This window comes from Haliotis cracherodii, unplaced genomic scaffold (assembly GCF_022045235.1).
Source record: "Haliotis cracherodii isolate W230 unplaced genomic scaffold, xgHalCrac1.p SCAF_1, whole genome shotgun sequence".
Taxonomy (NCBI): domain Eukaryota; kingdom Metazoa; phylum Mollusca; class Gastropoda; order Lepetellida; family Haliotidae; genus Haliotis; species Haliotis cracherodii.
This window is the reverse complement of record NW_027266264.1, coordinates 10,833,913-10,852,606: the sequence shown is the minus strand read 5'-3', so window position 1 is coordinate 10,852,606 and position 18,694 is coordinate 10,833,913. Positions and strand designations below refer to the sequence as shown.

At 41.2% G+C, this 18,694-nt stretch overlaps 2 protein-coding genes across 2 annotated transcripts; both read left to right on the top strand.

The window, feature by feature from the left end:
- The first annotated feature begins 1,806 nt into the window (after positions 1-1,806).
- Positions 1,807-2,756, top strand: LOC139454155 (alpha-(1,3)-fucosyltransferase FucT-like). The gene is made up of 2 exons (XM_071235691.1): positions 1,807-1,812; positions 2,421-2,756. Exons 1-2 carry the CDS (start codon positions 1,807-1,809, stop codon positions 2,754-2,756), a joined length of 342 nt encoding a protein of 113 aa, XP_071091792.1.
- Positions 2,757-5,431: 2,675 nt separating this feature from the next.
- Positions 5,432-18,677, top strand: LOC139459714 (WAS/WASL-interacting protein family member 1-like). The gene is made up of 4 exons (XM_071241363.1): positions 5,432-5,611; positions 14,115-14,208; positions 14,456-14,560; positions 16,799-18,677. The coding sequence occupies exons 1-4, from the start codon at positions 5,567-5,569 to the stop codon at positions 16,861-16,863; spliced, it is 309 nt and encodes a 102-aa protein (XP_071097464.1). The 5' UTR covers positions 5,432-5,566; the 3' UTR covers positions 16,864-18,677.
- The last annotated feature ends 17 nt before the right edge of the window (positions 18,678-18,694 follow it).

Sequence of the window (18,694 nt, the reverse complement as noted above, 5' to 3'; positions counted from 1 at the left end):
GAAATCATAATCAACCTCAATGGTTCGATAATCAATGTAATGTATTAAAAATGTTGAAATAAAACGTTTACATCTTCGAAAACAAAAAAGTCCCCTACATTTGAGGTATTCCCTGAATCTGAATGAAATTTTCGAAATTTATGTCATGAAAAGCAAGAGTTTTTTAAGCAAAAAACGATTGAGTCCATAAATTTTTTCCCTACTTGCAAAACCTTCTGGAGTTGTAGCAAACGTTTATCACAGTGTCGCAACCGAAAAGTTATGATGCATGGTTACCTACTTTCATGAACTTTTAAGTCCTAATTAAACAAGTTTCAAATAATGAGTTTGATAAATCTGTCTCAGATTTCACCACACATCATGATCTCTCGACATTGCGAGACATGTAACGATACGATGTGATAACAGATGAGGAAATAAGAAAAGTACTGAAAACTTTTAAAATGGGTAAGGCACCTGGATCGGATGGAATACCAACCCGGTTCTTCACATATAATGTGAATATTGTCCCATACTTAAATCTACTTTTCAATGCTATGTTAAAGACAGGGACTTTCCCTTTAGCTTGGAATATTGGTCTTATAATTATTGTTGCTCAACAAATCCTAACAATTATAGAGGAATATCTCTCCTAAATGTAATGGAAAATTATTTACTTCTGTTGTTGAACATAGACTTAGATCATAGGCTGATATCAACGAAATCCCAAGCTGGATTTAGAGAGGATCGTTCAACAACTGATAATATTTTTGTTCTGCAGGCATTGTGGTAAAGTATTCAAGAAAACCAACACATCGCTTCTATGCCGCCTTTATAGATTTTAGGAAGCCGTTTGATTTTGTTGATGGAGAGAAACTGTTGTATGTACTTATTCAAAAAGGCGTTCAGGGTACAATGCATAAAGTTACTGAAAATATGTATTAAAATGCTTTGCATGTATGAACATAAGTGTAACACTATTCAGTGTGGCCAGAGGCTGTGTAGACAGGTAGGCTTATTGTGATCATCAGAAGAAACAGTTACTGACCCATTGTGATCACTTGAAGAAACAGTTACTGGCCCATTGTGATCACCAGACGAAACAGTTACTGACCCATGGTAGGAAAGGAGACACCCTCCGTGCGTTCTTGTATTTAATGACCAGGTGATGGTCATAGATCGACAGTTGCTGACCAAGAGTTTCCAGTTTATTGTACCACGAACTTGTTTTGACACCCCTAAAGATTTGAGGGTCACAGCCAATCAGCTAAGAAACCCCTATATAAACAGCACCGTCAGTGAAGTCGGCAGAGAGAGAGAGAGGCAGAGAAGGGCGCTGAACACGGAACAGGACGAGACCGACAGAGCAGTCCAGAAAAAACGGCATAAGCCAACTGCCAACAGCTAACAGTCGACTCATCGCTCAGAAGGCCAGCACACTGGGACGAGCTCTAGTCACACTTGGTCACGCCTGAAACTGCCCATAGCCCCTCTCACACTCTCTGCCACGCCCTTGCTAACCGTTAGTAGTACCAGCATATAGGGAGTCCTTATTATTAAAATTGCTGAAACCATAGACCGTTTTGTCTGTTGTGCTACATTAGTAACTGTAGATCGGATGTTTTTAACACTTCTTGTTGTGTAAGACAGGGCTATATGTTGAGCCCAGTATTGTTTATCCTCTTTATCAATCAATTAGTGTCTGAAATTGAGGCAAGTGAATGCAGGGACATTTTTGTAAGTGGAAGTTATTAAAACAATTCAGCGGCTGCTCATTGCAAATGATGATGTCCTACGATATTTGAATTATTTAGAAATAAATGGGCAATGGAGGTAAATATGGACAAATCAAATATTACTGTTTTCAGAAATAGTGGGTATCTAAAAAAAGGTGGAAAAAATGTTATATAAATCTGTAAAAATGTGAGCAACTTCACATTATAAATACCTGAGGGATTACATTTTCTTCTTGGTTAATCTGCTTGTGTTAAAGCTGGCGACACTATTTCATTACATGCCAGAAAGTTATGTTTTCTGTTATTTCAACTTATGAAAATTTATCCAGCTATATCTTTGAAGACAAATGTTGCTTTATTTGAAATATTGGGTCATATATACAGAGAATCTATAGCAAATGCACAAAGTTCATTTTTTGGAAAGATGTTTTGAAACTGGGAAAACAAGCACAAACAAGGGTCTTTTGGGGGGCGAAGCTGGCCTTTTAATCTGTGTATAATCTGTTTCAGTAGGTGTCAAAATATTGGTGTAGCCTCCTTCGTATGATTCTGAAGCGTTACCCCCACGCCTGTTATAAAATGTTAATACCATACTCTCACACAGGATCAGCTGACTCTCACACGGGATCAGTTGACTCTCACACGGGATCAGCTGACTCACACAGGAACAGTTGACTCACACAGGATCAGTTGACTCTCACACAGGATCAGTTGACTCTCTCAAAGGATAAGCTGACTCTCACGCAGGATCAGTTGACTCTCACATGGGATCAGTTGACTCTCACACAGGATCAGTTGACTCTCACACAGGATCAGCTGACACTCACAAGGGATCAGTTGACTCTCACACGGGATCATTTGGCTCTCACACAGGATCAGTTGACTCTCACACAGGATCAGCTGACTCTCACACAGGATCAGTTGACTCTCACACGGGATCAGTTGGCTCTCACACAGGATCAGTTGACTCACACAGGATCAGTTGACTCTCACACGGGATCAGTTGACTCTCACACAGAATCAGTTGACTCTCACACATGATCAGCTGACTCTCACACGGGATCGGTTGTCTCACACAGGATCAGTTGACTCTCACACGGGATCAGCTGACTCACACAGGATCAGTTGACTCTCACACACAGTAAGTTAACTAACGCAGGATCAGTTGACTCTCACAAAGGATCTGTTGACTCTCTCAAGGGATCAGCTGACTCTCACGGGATCAGTTGACTCTCACACGGGATCAGTTGACTCTCACACAGGATCAGTTGACTCTCACACAGGATCAGCTGACGCTCACACGGGATCAGTTGACTCACACGGGATCAGTTAGCTCTCAAACAGGATCAGTTGACTCTCACAAAGGATCAGTTGACTCTCACACGGGATCAGTTGGCTCTCACACGGGATCAGTTGACTCTCACACAGCATCAGCTGACTCTCACATGGGATCAGTTGACTCTCACACGGGATCAGCTGACTCACACAGGATCAGTTGACACTCACACGGGATCAGTTGACTCTCACACAGGATCAGTTGACTCTCACACAGGATCAGTTGACTCTCACACAGGATCAGTTGACTCTCACACAGGATCACTTGACACTCACACGGGATCTGTTGACTCACACAGGATCAGTTGACTCACACGGGATCAGTTTACTCTCACACAGGATCTGTTGACTCTCACACAGGATCAGTTGACTCTCACACACAGTCAGTTAACTCTCGCCAAGTCAAGGCTTCTACAAAAGCGCGATACTCCCCTGTATAGGAGTAGGGCCGGTGTGTAGGAATAAAGGTGAAGAAAGGAAGTGTGTTGTGAATGTTGCAATAGCATGACTCCACTTAACAAATGGATGTAGTTCCATGAAACAGTAGTTCCAAGAAACAGTTGGTCGAGAGAATGTACCTCTACCTTCAAACATAATACCGTCTAAGATATATAGACTATTTGGCTAATCTTGTTAAAGAACTCACCCAGTGGTATAACCATAAAATCTAGAAAATTGTATACATACAATCACACACCGGATGATAGCAAGGTTTCGATTCGAATACATATGTTAATTCTTTCAGTACATGTAGCCGTCATATAGCTGGAATATTGCTGAGGGCGGCGTTAAACAACAAACCAAACCAAAAAAACATGTAGTAGTAGGTGAATGAGTGAGATGGTTTAACGCCTCTTTGGACAGAATTCCAATTATATCAGCTAGAGGTTGTAGGGGATCCCTGGCATCGTAGACGTTCGTTCGTTCGTTCGTTTGTTGTTTAACGCCGCACTCAGCAATATTCCAGACATATGATGACGGTCTGTAAATAATCAAGTCTGGACCATACATTCCAGTTTATTGACATCATGAGCTTCGGTCCACGCAATTGGGATACGATGACATGCATCAACCAAGTCAGCGTGCCCGACCACCCGTTAGTAGCCTCTTACATGCTGTCGCCTTTTATGGCAAGCATGGGTTTCTGAAGACCTATTCTACCCCGGATCCCCGGCATCGCAGACGACTACCACTTTGGTGAAACCAACGACCACGAGCATGGTGCTGACAAACCTAGAAACATACGCAGCACGAACCGGGATCCGATGCCCTGCATGCCTAAGGGACGCAACTCTACACGGCGAACAAAAGTAGCCGTAGAGTATTGATGTCCCTTCAGTAGGTAGATCATCTTCCTAAGGCAAGAGAGTTAACTGACCTTAAAAGTCCAGTCGTGGAAACTGGACTTTTATAGTCAGTTAACTCTCTTGCCTCGGGAAGATGTAGGTAGATTAACAAGGACTTTGAGCTGCGTTTCCCCTCAAAGGGCATAACGTTATAATATCTGATCATAATAATATTTTAGCAGAGTCTTTCTAATTTCACAAGCTTGAAATCATTTGTATTTGGATTTCGGGTAAGAATAATGGTCCCCCAGCAAGCTCTGTCATGTGGATCAGGTAGTCGCCAACTTGGATGATAGTGTATCATCGTATACAAGTTTTTGAAGATCGACGCTCATGATGTCAATCACCGGATTGTCTGGTCCAGCCTCGATTATGTACAACCCGCCGTTAAATAACTTGAATATTGAGTGTGGTGTTCAACAAGAAACAAAAAGAATCTGCTATTATCACGGAAAGTATTGTTGTCAGGCACAAGAGATTGTTTTTTTCTTTTTGGGGTAAAGAAATCTGATTTTAATAAGATTGGTTATCAGGGTGATAAATTGATCGACACTTAGAGATATATATATCAAATTGATAATATTGTAACTCCACCTACAAGATATCAGCTAATGAATCATAGAGCTTTTAATAATCTATTTGGCCAACCCAGCAAGAAACACGAATGATTAATAAATCTAAGTAGCGGCACTTGGGGCAGTGAGATTAATCAAACCAGCAATCACTACTTCCTCCTCAACCGAAAGCGCTTCGGCCCAGGAACATACACAAATGTCCTAGTCATCTCCTACTCATGAACTTACGTCACATGAATACGATCTTCAATTTCTGCCGTATACCAGAACGCTCCGCTTCACTAAACACCAAACAGGCAATGCAACTTTAGAGGTGTTAATTATACAGTATCCCATTCCAGCCCTCCGGTCCACGAGCCCTTATCGAGAATAGACGTCAAATTCTTATCGTATGCCTTCGGCTTGGACATGTCATTGATAATGCGAGCTCTTATATTACTTCCTGGTTGGAGTATATTGACACTTGCATATCTACACTGCACATGCGCCCTTGCACACTGCTATCTCGGGGAAATGGGATTTACAGAAAGTTATTGTTTCGGAAAGTTAGGATAAATATATATCATGAAACGAAATACCCCAGTTTCATAATGGTATGACTGACAACTGGATAGGGTCGGAATATCTCCATATTGACAAGGTGAGTAAAACTATCCACCCCATTCACTGTCATGCATGAGTTTGGGATGTCGTATCCATCACTTCTCAGACATGTCGATGTACATTACTGTGTCACGTATTTCTGTCAGTCATGTGGGCCATGGCTGTCAATCAGTTGCAATGGAATGTATTTCGTACGGTCGCGATATAACAACTCCGATAATTTTTGTGTATAAACAACTGCTACAGAATAAGACGTTTCGATTAGCGTCAGCCTTGAATATATGTACACATATATTATTTATATTGCCTCTTTTAGACTCGGATGTATCTGTTGAGTTGGTGCACGTCTCGATGTATTCCGTGCAGAGAGCATGAGCCCAATTGTGCTCGGCTGATGAACATTGAATATACCGCCAGGTATGAAAGAGACAGTGTTATGCAACGCGACACGTCTAAGGTGTTATGTCTGAAGTAAATAGAATGCATAGTTCGTGTATATTCCATGTGCACAGGGTAAGTCGCTGTATTTATAGACAACCTTTGTGTTATCTCAATATGCACCAGGCTTCACGTGTCACTTGAGCGTGGAGTACTTCAGTTGTAAGGGAGAATGATATGGAAACCGATGACATCCGTGCAAGGATTATATATCGTTTCATGCGCTTAAGATTTTGAAAGTTGGAGTTAACAGGATACGATTGCATAGTCAGTATGCAGTGGGCGTTGGGAGGGGTTACAGCTTTCTAAAATCTTCCAGAAACCATAGTCATTAATCATTAACATAAGAATGGAGACAATTAATAAGCGTGGTTAATTAATAACTAGTGAGTGAGTGAGTGAGTTGGGTTTTACGCCGCTTTTAACAGTATTCCAGTCATATCGCGGCGTGTATCAGACGTATCAGGTATCAGACGTTTACCACTTCGGTGAAACCCACGAGCACGGGTATGGTGCTGACAAACCTAGAAACATAATCGGGGCGACCCGGGATTCGAACCCACAATCATAGGTTTCTGGCGTGCCAAGGGACGCAACTCTGCACAGTGAATCGCGGCGCCTTAGACGACTGGACCACCCGTGCCCCCTAATTAATAACTATAGCTCGTCATTTAATCAGTGAAGGAGAGTCTATAGACCAGGAGGGGCGGTGGGGTAGCTTAGTGGTTAAAGCGTTCGCTCATCAAGCCGATTACCCAGGTTCGATTCCCCACATGGTTCCAATGTGTGAAGCCCATTTCTGATGTTCCCCGCCGTGATATTGCTGGAATATTGCTGAAAATAAGCGACGTTAGACCACACTCACTCACTCCAGACCAGGCTTTGTACGCCTTTAAATGTCCCAGTGGCGGCGGGGTAGCCTCGTGATAAAAGCGTTCGCTCGTCCCGCCCAGACGTCGACCCCCCCATGGATAGAATGTGTGAAGCCTATTCCTAGTGCCCCCCGCAGTGATATTGCTGGAATATTGCTAAAAGCGACGTAAAATCCATCTCACTCACTCATATGTCCCAAATACCGGGTTGATCATGAGTCAATCCCATTAAAACCAGATCTTAGTTCTCGCTACCGCTAAACAAAGATCTGAGGACATCCCATTAGGGGTCACGTCAGACCGACCTTGCGCGAACTTTGACCGACCAATGGATTGACCATTCAGAAGGCAGCTTTCTCGTGCTAATTTCAAATTGGCAACTACGCTTCGAAACATATTTTGACAAATTCTCGATTACAAATTTGAAACCTGAACAAAAAAACATTCTGGAATGGCTAATAGATGGTCTAGATTGTAAGGATTCAGTCGTTAAACCCGTATCTATCGTTTGGAATACCCCGTGTTAAAGTTTTCGACATTGCATGATTAGAAATCACATTCCGACTGTCAATTTCATAATCTGGTAAGCGACGCAGTGATTGGTCGGATGAAAGGTCGTTCTGACGTGACCCCTAATGGGATGTCTTCAGATCTTTGTTAAGTGGTAGCCAGAACTAAGGTCTGATTTTAATGAGATTGATCATGCGTCACCTTTGAACCCTAGCCTGACAGCGTTTGATAGGTGTTTTAAACCAACCTCTTTCTTAAACCCATTCCTTATGAGTTGATTTTAAAGATGTGTGATACAGCATCTGTACAATTCTTCATAATAAATAGAGGTTATCACGCGAGTGTGTTTGGGGATGGTAAATATCCTGCATTAGGAATAAACATTGTATTTATCGAGCCTTGTTTTATCATATAATGTCTTTCTTTAATTCCGTGCCTTAAAATCGCTTCCCCTCTCTCACAAACGTTACCGAAATATTGCGAGTTTTCCTGGAATGGGCGCATTAATATTTATTACGTCACATGTGATGTGTCAGTCGGACAGTGACAGTAGCTAATATAGTTCCAACTGAAATCTGTTTCTTATACAGTGGTGAAGCGACATATACGCAAAACAACAGTTGTTTTTAATTGCCTTTCGCGGCAATCCTTCGGTCTGTCCGCTGGAGTAACTGCCCTTTGTCAAAGGGAAGCTACTCTAGCCCTAGTCTATGAGACGTCACGGCCACGGTCAGACGTTGTTGACAGTCGGTCTGTCCTCTTATAACGTTAAGAAGTGTAGTCAGATGTACACACAGCGACTAAACGAAACAAGGTAATAATTCAAACATATTTCGGCAAAATCCAACTACTTTATTTTGTGGAGAAAGTTTTAAGTCGCAGAGGTCTACAAGCACAGATATGGCTACTGATCCCGCTTGGCTAGGCCTCGTCCCTTCGCAAAATTGTTTCGAAATTTATATCTCCAAAGTTGCCAAAACTTATATAATGCCTTAGCTACGTCACATTTAGACACTGATTTTCAGTATATTAGAGTGTGTTCTTTTGATAATGATAGCAATTATCCCTGTAGTTTATCCAGATTCCCGATGGTTAATTCTGACTCGATCGCCGAATGACGAGGGCGACGCCATGTTTGTTTATAAACAGCGAAAGTAGTCCTACTTGACCTTTGATATTTGCATCTCTATCCGCATATGACAACAACGGATATCGTTTTTATCCGTTGGCTGTATCCTGCCGAGAAACCTACCCATTATATGATAAATAAGTATACCACTACTGTTCAGGTGGGCCATAGCTTGCATTAAAGGCTGGGCCACGTGAGAGTAATATGAGAAACATTATGATCGGACACAGAGATTCCTATATACAGTAAACTACGGTTATAACGAACTCAAAGGGACTACTAATTTTAGTTCGTTATAACCGTAGTTCGTTATAAGCATATATAAGTATAACTACAGCAAATAGTCGGGTCCAAAAAAGTAAGTTCGTTATATCCATCAGTTCGTTATAAGCGTGTTCGTTAGAACCGTAGTTTACTGTATTGTCAATTGCCACGGCAACTCGGTAACACTGGTTACGTATTGTTACGTTATGGAACGGAACATCATCGACGATTCAGTGTATCATAGCTCCATATTATGATGATAAATCATAACAGTCATAGGATATTATCCATGAAGTATACATGAGAACGGGGACGGAAATAAGGGAATGGTCTTTCATAATGAAATACGAGTTCAACAAGTGCTCGCTTGCAAATACTTCCTTATAAATAAAGTGGTAGGTTATTAGATACCCCGTATGTAATACTTTATCTGACATTAAGCGTCATAATGCTATTTAATGCATATCATATTTGCCTGTTAATTCTCACAGCATGCCATGGCAAGTTAAACTGGGCAGAGAAGACTAATATTCTACTAAAAGGCAATACGGTGCTCAGCTCAAATTGGCTTTTTCTTTTATTTCTAATGTAAGTACAACCTTTATTCGTATATGTCCAAGACCTGCCCATGACATCGACCTCTGAACAAAGATTCATAATGATGTGGTTTTCATACTCATGCATAAGAAAACGTAACTGTGCATTTATTGCAAACTGAAAAATAGCAATAAGAATGGAGATATGAACTATTTGAAACAAATTGCGAAACTAACAACAGTTTGATGCTGTGGTGTCGGCCTATTGGAAAAGCAAACAAGTCACACACGCTCTTTCCATTTCAAACTGCTGGAGATTTCGAATGGCAAATTACTTTGCGCCATAGAAACATATGTGTAAATAAAGCTAAGCAGAGAATGTTTAATTTCTCAAAACATTATAGAATCCTCAATAAGACAGCTAAAATGCAATGACGGTTACTTTTGTTTTCAGAGAAGACGTACTCGTATTGTTTAAATTATCATCTCGTTCAGCTTTGTATTCTTCCGTGTGTAGTTCGGTTCACAGTTTAGCTCTCTATTAGTGAGTGAGTGAGTGAGTTGTGTGTTTTAACGCCGCTTTTAACAGTATTCAAGTTATATCGCGGCGTGTCAGCTTAATGTGGGAGGAAAGCCCGAAGTGATGCAGGTATCAGACGTTTATCACTTCGGTGAAACCCACGAGCATGGGTATGGTGCTGACAAACCTAGAAACATAATCGGGTCGAACTAGGATTCGAACCCACAATCACAGGTTTCTGGCGTGTCCATGGGACGCAACTCTGCACAGCGAATCGCGGCGCCTTAGACGACTGGGCCACCCGTGTAGCTCTCTATCAACTACAGTCAAACACCGTTGTGTTGAATCATGATGTGTCGAACTTACGGTTCTCTCATGGTCCTAGAGTATTCATTCTTTATTCATCATTTTAGGTTGTGTCGAACCTCGGATTATACGAAGTATTTCGTTTGTCCCTTCATCTTCAACAGTACAGTGTTTGACTGAGTATGATAGGCTTGTGGCTTCAGTGTTTGACTGAGTATGATAGGCTTGTGGCTTCAGTGTTTGACTGAGTATGACAGGCTTGTGGCTTCAGTGTTTGACTGAGTATGATAGGCTTGTGGCTTCAGTGTTTGCCTGAGTATGATAGGCTTGTGGCTTCAGTGTTTGACTGAGTATGATAGGCTTGTGGCTTCAGTGTTTGACTGAGTATGATAGGCTTGTGGCTTCAGTGTTTGACTGAGTATGATAGGCTTGTGGCCTCTTTGATTATGATTGTCTTTGGCTTTTTTATATGGATAGGGTGTTGTCGTTTTCATTGTAACATCACTTTAATATAGCCGTATATATTCACAAGATGCTGAATGCACGTCATTGTGGTAACATTGTTATCATATATACGTATTGTGAAAGACCAATGACCCGCAACCAACCTTTCACCAACCCGCGACCGGCCCGCGATCAACCCGCGATCAACCAGCGATCAACCGGCCCGCCTCCCTCATCAATGACAGATTAACCTAAAACTTGAGTGTTGAAAACCTTCTGCTAGGTTTGTTTGTTTGTTGTTTAACGCCACACTCAGCAATATTCCCGACATATGACGGCGGTCTGTTAATAATCGAGTCTGGACCAGTAATCCAGTCATTGAAATGATAAGCATCGATCTACGCAATTGGGATACGATGACATGCATCAACCAAGTCAGCGAGCCTGACCACCCGATCCCGTTAGTAGCCTCTTACAACAAGCATAGTCGCCTCTTAAGACAAGCATGGGTTGATGGAGACCAATTCTACCCCGGATCTTCACGGGTAGGTAAGTGAAGTAAGTTCATTGTGTATGGCATCTAAAGTTCACGCACCGGCGATGACCCAGCTATTTTATCACGCCTTTTGTTAATGATGAGGTACAATGGCCGTTTAAGCCGGGTTCACGACTGCCCGTGACATGTATCCGTGGTATCCACACGTGTGGACGTGCTAAAAGGGAATTCCACGGGGATACAACATAATATGACATAACATAATATAAGATCCTGACACACCTAAGAGAGACAACTCTGCTTATGACAGACCACACCAGGACCAACCTTCCACATCAAGGAAGGAGCCACGTAGAAACAGCTTGGAATTTGATCGAAAGTTTGAGAACTTTATACACTGTGATGAAAGTTCGATATACGTAGTATTTGACACCAACGATTATTCATCTGTTTAAAGACATGATGGCGTTACTATAGCAGTTTACCAGAACTCATAACGGTGCATTCACTTAAAACCATTTACACGAAAAAGTAGTCACAAAATTAACGAAATTACTTAAATTTACCATGGAAGTCTATATTATACAGAAAGAGCCCCTTCTGCTTATATAATTTTATTAAGTTTGAGCTTGGAGTTTCGGCATGGCCTTTAAGTTCATCAGGGAAAAACAGAGGAAATTTAAGTCGCGGAAAGGAAACTCGACAACAGTTTCCTCCTTGAGTCAAATCGTGTGGACACACAATGTGATATAATATGCCCTCTGACACCAAATACTTCATGCCGTCACCGTTTATATACTTGAAACTACAGAGACCGTTCGTCACCACTCGCTCCTTTCCGTGACCCGAGAACTCGTCGATTTATCGATAACGTGTTGGAAAACAAACCAATCAGAATGCGCGTATGGCTGCTTCCGGGTCTGTCTGTAGTGTATGTGTTTAGGTGATGTCCTAGTATTTTGTCATAATACGTGCAGCACCATGTATAATGTTATTAGTCTCAAATGGTTGTTAAAATAATTAAAAACATCTTGAAAGAAGTTGAACAAGCAGGTGACTGCTGTTACACTGATACAAGCAGGTGACCGGTGATACACTGATACAAACAGGTGACCGATGTTACACTGATACAATTAGGTGACTGATGTTACACTGATACAAACAGGTGACCGATGTTACACTGATCCAAACAGGTGACCTATGTTACACTGATACAATTAGGTGACTGATGTTACACTGATACAAACAGGTGACTGATGTTACACTGATACAAGCAGGTGGCCGATGTTACTCTGATACAATTAGGTGACTGATGTTACACTGATACAAACAGGTGACCGATGTTACACTGATACAAGCAGGTGGCCGATGTTACACTGATACAAACAGGTGACCGATGTTACACTGATACAAACAGGTGACCGATGTTACACTGATACAAGCAGGTGACTGATGTTAAATTAATACAAGCAGGTGACTGTTGTAACACTGGCCGGATTTGAAGACAGTAATGCAAGACACACATTGCGTTTTGAAATCACAGTGGAATAAAATAAGTTAGGTGATCCATTGACAAGACAGTGTGGATAATCAGCTTCTTTATTAAAATCGTAGAGGCATTTCCGTGTAGATTTTACCACCGTTATCAAACAAGTGATATCCAAAGTCAGTAAATATAAAACATTAAAGGAATTTCTGCTGAAAGCAGAGTCGATTGTACTATTCCAACTATATCGAGAGCATGTGTTTATGAATCACTATCCAATTGAGATCACACCAGGTATTCGCGAAAAGGTGTGCGTATCTTGTCCCACCGGTGGCACCCATCACACACACATGCAAAGGAAAGTCAATTGTTCACCTGAAAAATACGGGACCATATGGTACAAGTCAAAATAGGGAACTGCTTGAGACATCATTCTTGTCACTGATGCGTCAATTGGAAATTGGAAATGTCCTCCAAATGTCTACCATATCTGTTGAAAGCATGGAATGTTGTAACCTTGATCAAACAACTTCTGAGCAAGAGTCTTGTGACGCTCTTTGAAATCTTGGTGGAAAGACCAAATGCTCGACTGTACCTCCAAAGTTGTGAAATGTGGACACCAGAGGCTGACAGGGAGAGGGAAAAGCCATGTCTATTTTTGGATACGAACTTGTTCCAAACCTTGACCCTGGTTTCAGTTACAGTCAGGAAGTATTGGAGAAAACACGCTCACGAGGTTTTGGTAGACAGAGCATGCCCTGGGGAGAGGGAAAAACCAAGGGGGCGAAGTGTTTTTCCATGCTTATAAACCGAAAAAAGAAACTTAAAACAACATTTATCAACATTTTCATGTTTCGAACATTCTTTCCATGAACCTCAGGAAACGCCCGTAAAATATCTGTTGCTGGCGTACGGATGTTGAAAAGGACATTCTAAAAACCAGGGCGGTTTATCAACATCTCTGTAACCTCGTGGTACACTCACTGGGCTACTAATATGAAGGTTACGAGATCGATCCTCGGGAATAAAAAGAACACATTTGTCGGTTGATTTTACATTTCATTATATGTTACAATCTGAACGGATGTTATATTAATATAATACCCAGGACATAATATAAAATCCCAGGGACATTACAACGTCCCTGTTTATGAGATTTAACCCGACTAGAAAGTAAAACCTCACATTAGGTTTTAATGCCTATAGAAAGAAGTCTGTTAATTAATAGCGATCCCAATGAAAAGGTTTATAAGCCGAATGAAGGACATTGTTCATGAGTTGAATAACACGGCGACCCTGTCAACATCCGGGTTAAAATGTGTAACCCATGCGACAAACGGGATCAGGTGGTCAGACTTCCCGACTTGTTTGATGCATGTCATCGTATCCCAATTGCGTAGATCGATGTTCACGATGTCAACACTAGGATTGTCTGGTCCAGACTAGATTATTTAAAGACTGATGTCATATAGATTGAATATTACTGAGTATGGCGTTAACAACAAACAAACAAATAATGTTGCGATAAACTTATTACAGATGGCCAAGCTACTGTCAGTGAATTCTACAGTCCCACCGCCATTGCCTGAGAGAACACGTCGACCGGTATCTAGATCTGTACCAGATATATCAGGTAACTATTACTCCAGTTAGACTTGTCATTCAGACGTCCGTTCACATAAAACCCAACTTACCTTTTCTGGTCCTATTCTGGCAAGTTATTATTGGAATCATTTTCGAAAACTCGTCAAGTCAATGCAGAGTGCTTGGTGAAACGAAAAACAATCGATATGTAATAACTGGTCAGCGTCTATTGGGTACAAGTAGAGACACGTACAAATATATATATATATGAATTATCTTATTGATTCTTGTTTCAGATTTCGAAGCTAGATTCAGATTTCACGGAATCCGCGAGTTGCCGTCACCCGAGCCCTACACGCCGTGCAAAAAGACTTACCCAAGTGCTCTTGTTGCCAAGCAACGTACGTCATATACTGTATTTCTATTCTTATTTTCATCATGGATGGGGGCACGGATGGCCCAGATGACCTGTGATCGTTGGATGGAATCCTGGTTGGCAGCGGTTATGTTTATAGGTTTGTCTGCACCTTACCGCGATCGTGGGTTTCCCAAGCGCAGTAAATGTTTGAGACCTGCATCACTTCGGGATTTCCTCCCACATCAAGCTGACACGCCATGATATAACTGGAATACTGTTCAAAGCGGCGTTAAACCAAACTCACTCACTCATCATCATTGCCTTTTCGTCGTGAACATCATCATCACTAATTTGTAGAAAATGTCACTCGGGGTTGCGCACAAAATGAATAATACTCTAAACAAGATCACTGCGTGTACATTGTACTATCAGCTCCCTGAGGAATATATTCGTCTGCTTGATGACCTAGACACAGAAATTATCTGTTGTTTATATAATTTTACCCAAAATAGTGCCACGGCACTGTAGCTCAGGAAAGGTCGTTGTCAGTATTGATATTCAAATGATTTCTGCATTAATACTAAAGACTAAAACACGTAAATATTAATTATTTTAACAAATTAATATGTGATGAAAAAAAGACCCTACATTAGGAGGTTCAGTCTGGTAATTTTAGGGAAGTAGCTCACAAAGCCACGTGTGTGTGAGTGTGTGTGTGAGTGAGTGAGTGAGTATGGTTTTACGCCGCTTTTAGCAATATTCCAGCAATAACACGGCGGGGGGACACCAGAAATGGGCTTCACACATTGTACCCATGTCGGGAATCGAACCCGGGTCTTTGGTGTGACGAGCGAACGCTTTAACCACTAGGCTACCCGACCGCCCCTTTAGGAGAGTCTTTCACAAAGCCTCGTGTACAGCATTGAGGTAACTTAAGAGCATAAACAAAACAGAAAGGTCAGAACAATGTCCATGTTAAAAACATTGCGGTGCCCATGAAGATCCGGATTAGAATCGGTCTTCAGCAACCCATGCTTGTCGTAAGGTGCGCCTTAAGGGATTGGGTGGTCAGACTCGCATATTTGGTTAATGCATGTCATCGTGTCCCAGTTGCGTAGATAAATGCTCATGATATCATCACTGGATTATCTGGTCCAGGCTTGATTATTTACAGACCGCCATCATATGGCTGGAATATTGTTGAGTGCGTCGTTAAACAACAAGCAAACAAACTAAAGTATTGCGAGGAAAAAGAACATGTGTGTCCAACTGTTAACGAAATAGATACCAAATGTCATTACATTTTGAACACAAATGTTTGCGTCATGCCCCATGAATAGTTTTTTTAATGTGATTGGCCGGATTGAAATTCTTATTTGAAATTCTTAAACAAATGGAGGTGCTATCATTGGTGAAGAAGTAGGTGAAGCTAGTTCGGACGACGAAACAAATGACAAATAGACAGTCGGGCGAGCCAGAAAAATGGGTATTACTTTGTTTAGGAAGTCAATAATAAAACTACATTCACAACGCACGTCGTACGGACATTCTAAAACTACCATAGAAGAAAGGTGATTCATATTTCTATGCTTCAATCGAACCATTTCAACAAAAGTTTAATTTTGTTTTAATTTGAAATGTTATCGCACAGCTGTGACCACGAACGACCATATGTGGCATATTTCCTTATCAATGACAGGTTGCATAAATCTGTAATGATATAAATACACCATTCACTGCTTATGTATAACGGGGCGGTGGGATAGCCTAGTGGTTAAAGCGTTCGCTCGTCACGCCGTGAGCACGGGTTTGTTCCCTACATGGGTACAATGTGTGAAGCCCATTCCTGGTGTCTCCCGTCTTGATATTGATGGAATATTGCTAACAGCGGCATAATCTATACTTACTGATTCTAAGTGCCTTCAAACTCAAAACATTTATAATGATAAAAAACAAATTCTGAATTAATGCAGAGTGCATCTGGTATCATCACTGTTTGACTGTGATTCATAAACACATGTTTGTGATAGAAACGCTGTTTCTTAAGTTACTTCATTGACTGAAAAATTATTATACGTCTTAAACATCGAATATTTTAAGAATAACATTACTGTGTGTTCACGTTTCGTAATTGGTATATATTAGGCATAACATATGTATAATGTTCCAATTTAATACATATTTTTATTCCTACAGAACTTCATGTGATATTTACCATTCGGAAAGTCACTCTGCTCATATTATTTTTATATAATCTTCCTTTACATATTTTTGTTTGCAGCACGAGAAAGTCCGCCTCCCCCTCCACCCCCAAGGCGACAACGCCCATCCCTCCCGGCCCTTTGACGTCACATAGTATCTCGTAGCATCTTGCGTTTTGCCGACTTGCTCGTGATCATCGCCAAGAATGGCCAACATCTCAAAAGAAGCAGCGTGTGACTTAACATCAGACATTTCTATTGAAAAAGTTAAGGATGGCAAAGACTGACAAATAGCCGAGATTCAAGTATTGGTTCATCACTGGCATCATTGTATTGGTTTCCCTTTAACTGTACGGTAACAGAGAGCACCATTGGGCTTGAAGGAGAAGTGCGACATCCGTTAGCTAAGGCAGAGTGGCATCAATCCACATACTGGTCCGTAGTAACTGTTTTAACTACGACAGCAGACTCCAGCATCGTTCAAGACACACCCTCAGATGCTTTAATCTCCAAGTTGAGCCAGTTCCACAGACCCAGAGGCTCCATAGATTATTATTCATGACATGGGACCCAGTCCGTATGAAGAATATGGATGTGAATCATTTCATCGATTTCTCATATCAACCCTTCAACAGCTGATGAATAAAGTTACTATGCTTACTGTAATATGAAACTGTGGACAAAGGTCACTCTGTGTGACAGTTTCAGCTGTACTCGTGTCAACCCTTCAACAGCTGATGAATAAAGTTACTATGCTTACTGTAATATGAAACTGTGGACAAAGGTCACTCTGTGTGACAGTTTCAGCTGAACTCGTGTCAACTCTTCAACAGCTGATGAATAAAGTTACTGTGCTTAGTGTAATATGAAACTGTGGACAAAGGTCACTCTGTGTGACAGTTTCAGCTGAACTCGTGTCAACCCTTCAACAGCTGATGAATAAAGTTACTGTGCTTAGTGTAATATGAAACTGTGGACAAAGGTCACTCTGTGTGACAGTTTCAGCTGAACTCGTGTCAACCCTTCAACAGCTGATGAATAAAGTTACTATGCTTACTGTAATATGAAACTGTGGACAAAGGTCACTCTGTGTGACAGTTTCAGCTGAACTCGTGTCAACCCTTCAACAGCTGATGAATAAAGTTACTGTGCTTAGTGTAATATGAAACTGTGGACAAAGGTCACTCTGTGTGACAGTTTCAGCTGAACTCTTGTCAACCCTTCAACAGCTGATGAATAAAGTTACTGTGCTTAGTGTAATATGAAACTGTGGACAAAGGTCACTCTGTGTGACAGTTTCAGCTGAACTCGTGTCAACCCTTCAACAGCTGATGAATAAAGTTACTGTGCTTAGTGTAATATGAAACTGTGGACAAAGGTCACTCTGTGTGACAGTTTCAGCTGAACTCGTGTCAACCCTTCAACAGCTGATGAATAAAGTTACTATGCTTACTGTAATATGAAACTGTGGACAAAGGTCACTCTGTGTGACAGTTTCAGCTGAACTCGTGTCAACCCTTCAACAGCTGATGAATAAAGTTACTGTGCTTAGTGTAATATGAAACTGTGGACAAAGGTCACTCTGTGTGACAGTTTCAGCTGAACTCTTGTCAACCCTTCAACAGCTGATGAATAAAGTTACTGTGCTTAGTGTAATATGAAACTGTGGACAAAGTTCACTCTGTGTGACAGTTTCAGCTGATGAATAAAGTTACTATGCTTACTGTAATATGAAACTGTGGACAAAGGTCACTCTGTGTGACAGTTTCAGCTGAACTCTTGTACAGTGGCTTTTTGTGAGATGGGCAATGTGTGAAATTTGTGTTTATGTAAACACACATAGCCATGTTTTGGATGTAGGGTTTCTTAGAACATATTATTACTTACTGTTGTATATGTATAGATTCAATCAATCTGATTCAGTCCCAAGCATACATTACGTGTTTTGTAGTTTGAATGACCTGCATTCTGTACTG

Coding starts and splice junctions, on each gene's coding strand:
- LOC139459714 (XM_071241363.1), top strand. CDS start 5,567: ATGACTGACAACTGGATAGGGTCGGAATATCTCCATATTGACAAG. Junction 5,612..14,114: donor AATATCTCCATATTGACAAG/GTGAGTAAAACT, acceptor AACTTATTACAG/ATGGCCAAGCTACTGTCAGT. Junction 14,561..16,798: donor TGCTCTTGTTGCCAAGCAAC/GTACGTCATATA, acceptor TTTTGTTTGCAG/CACGAGAAAGTCCGCCTCCC.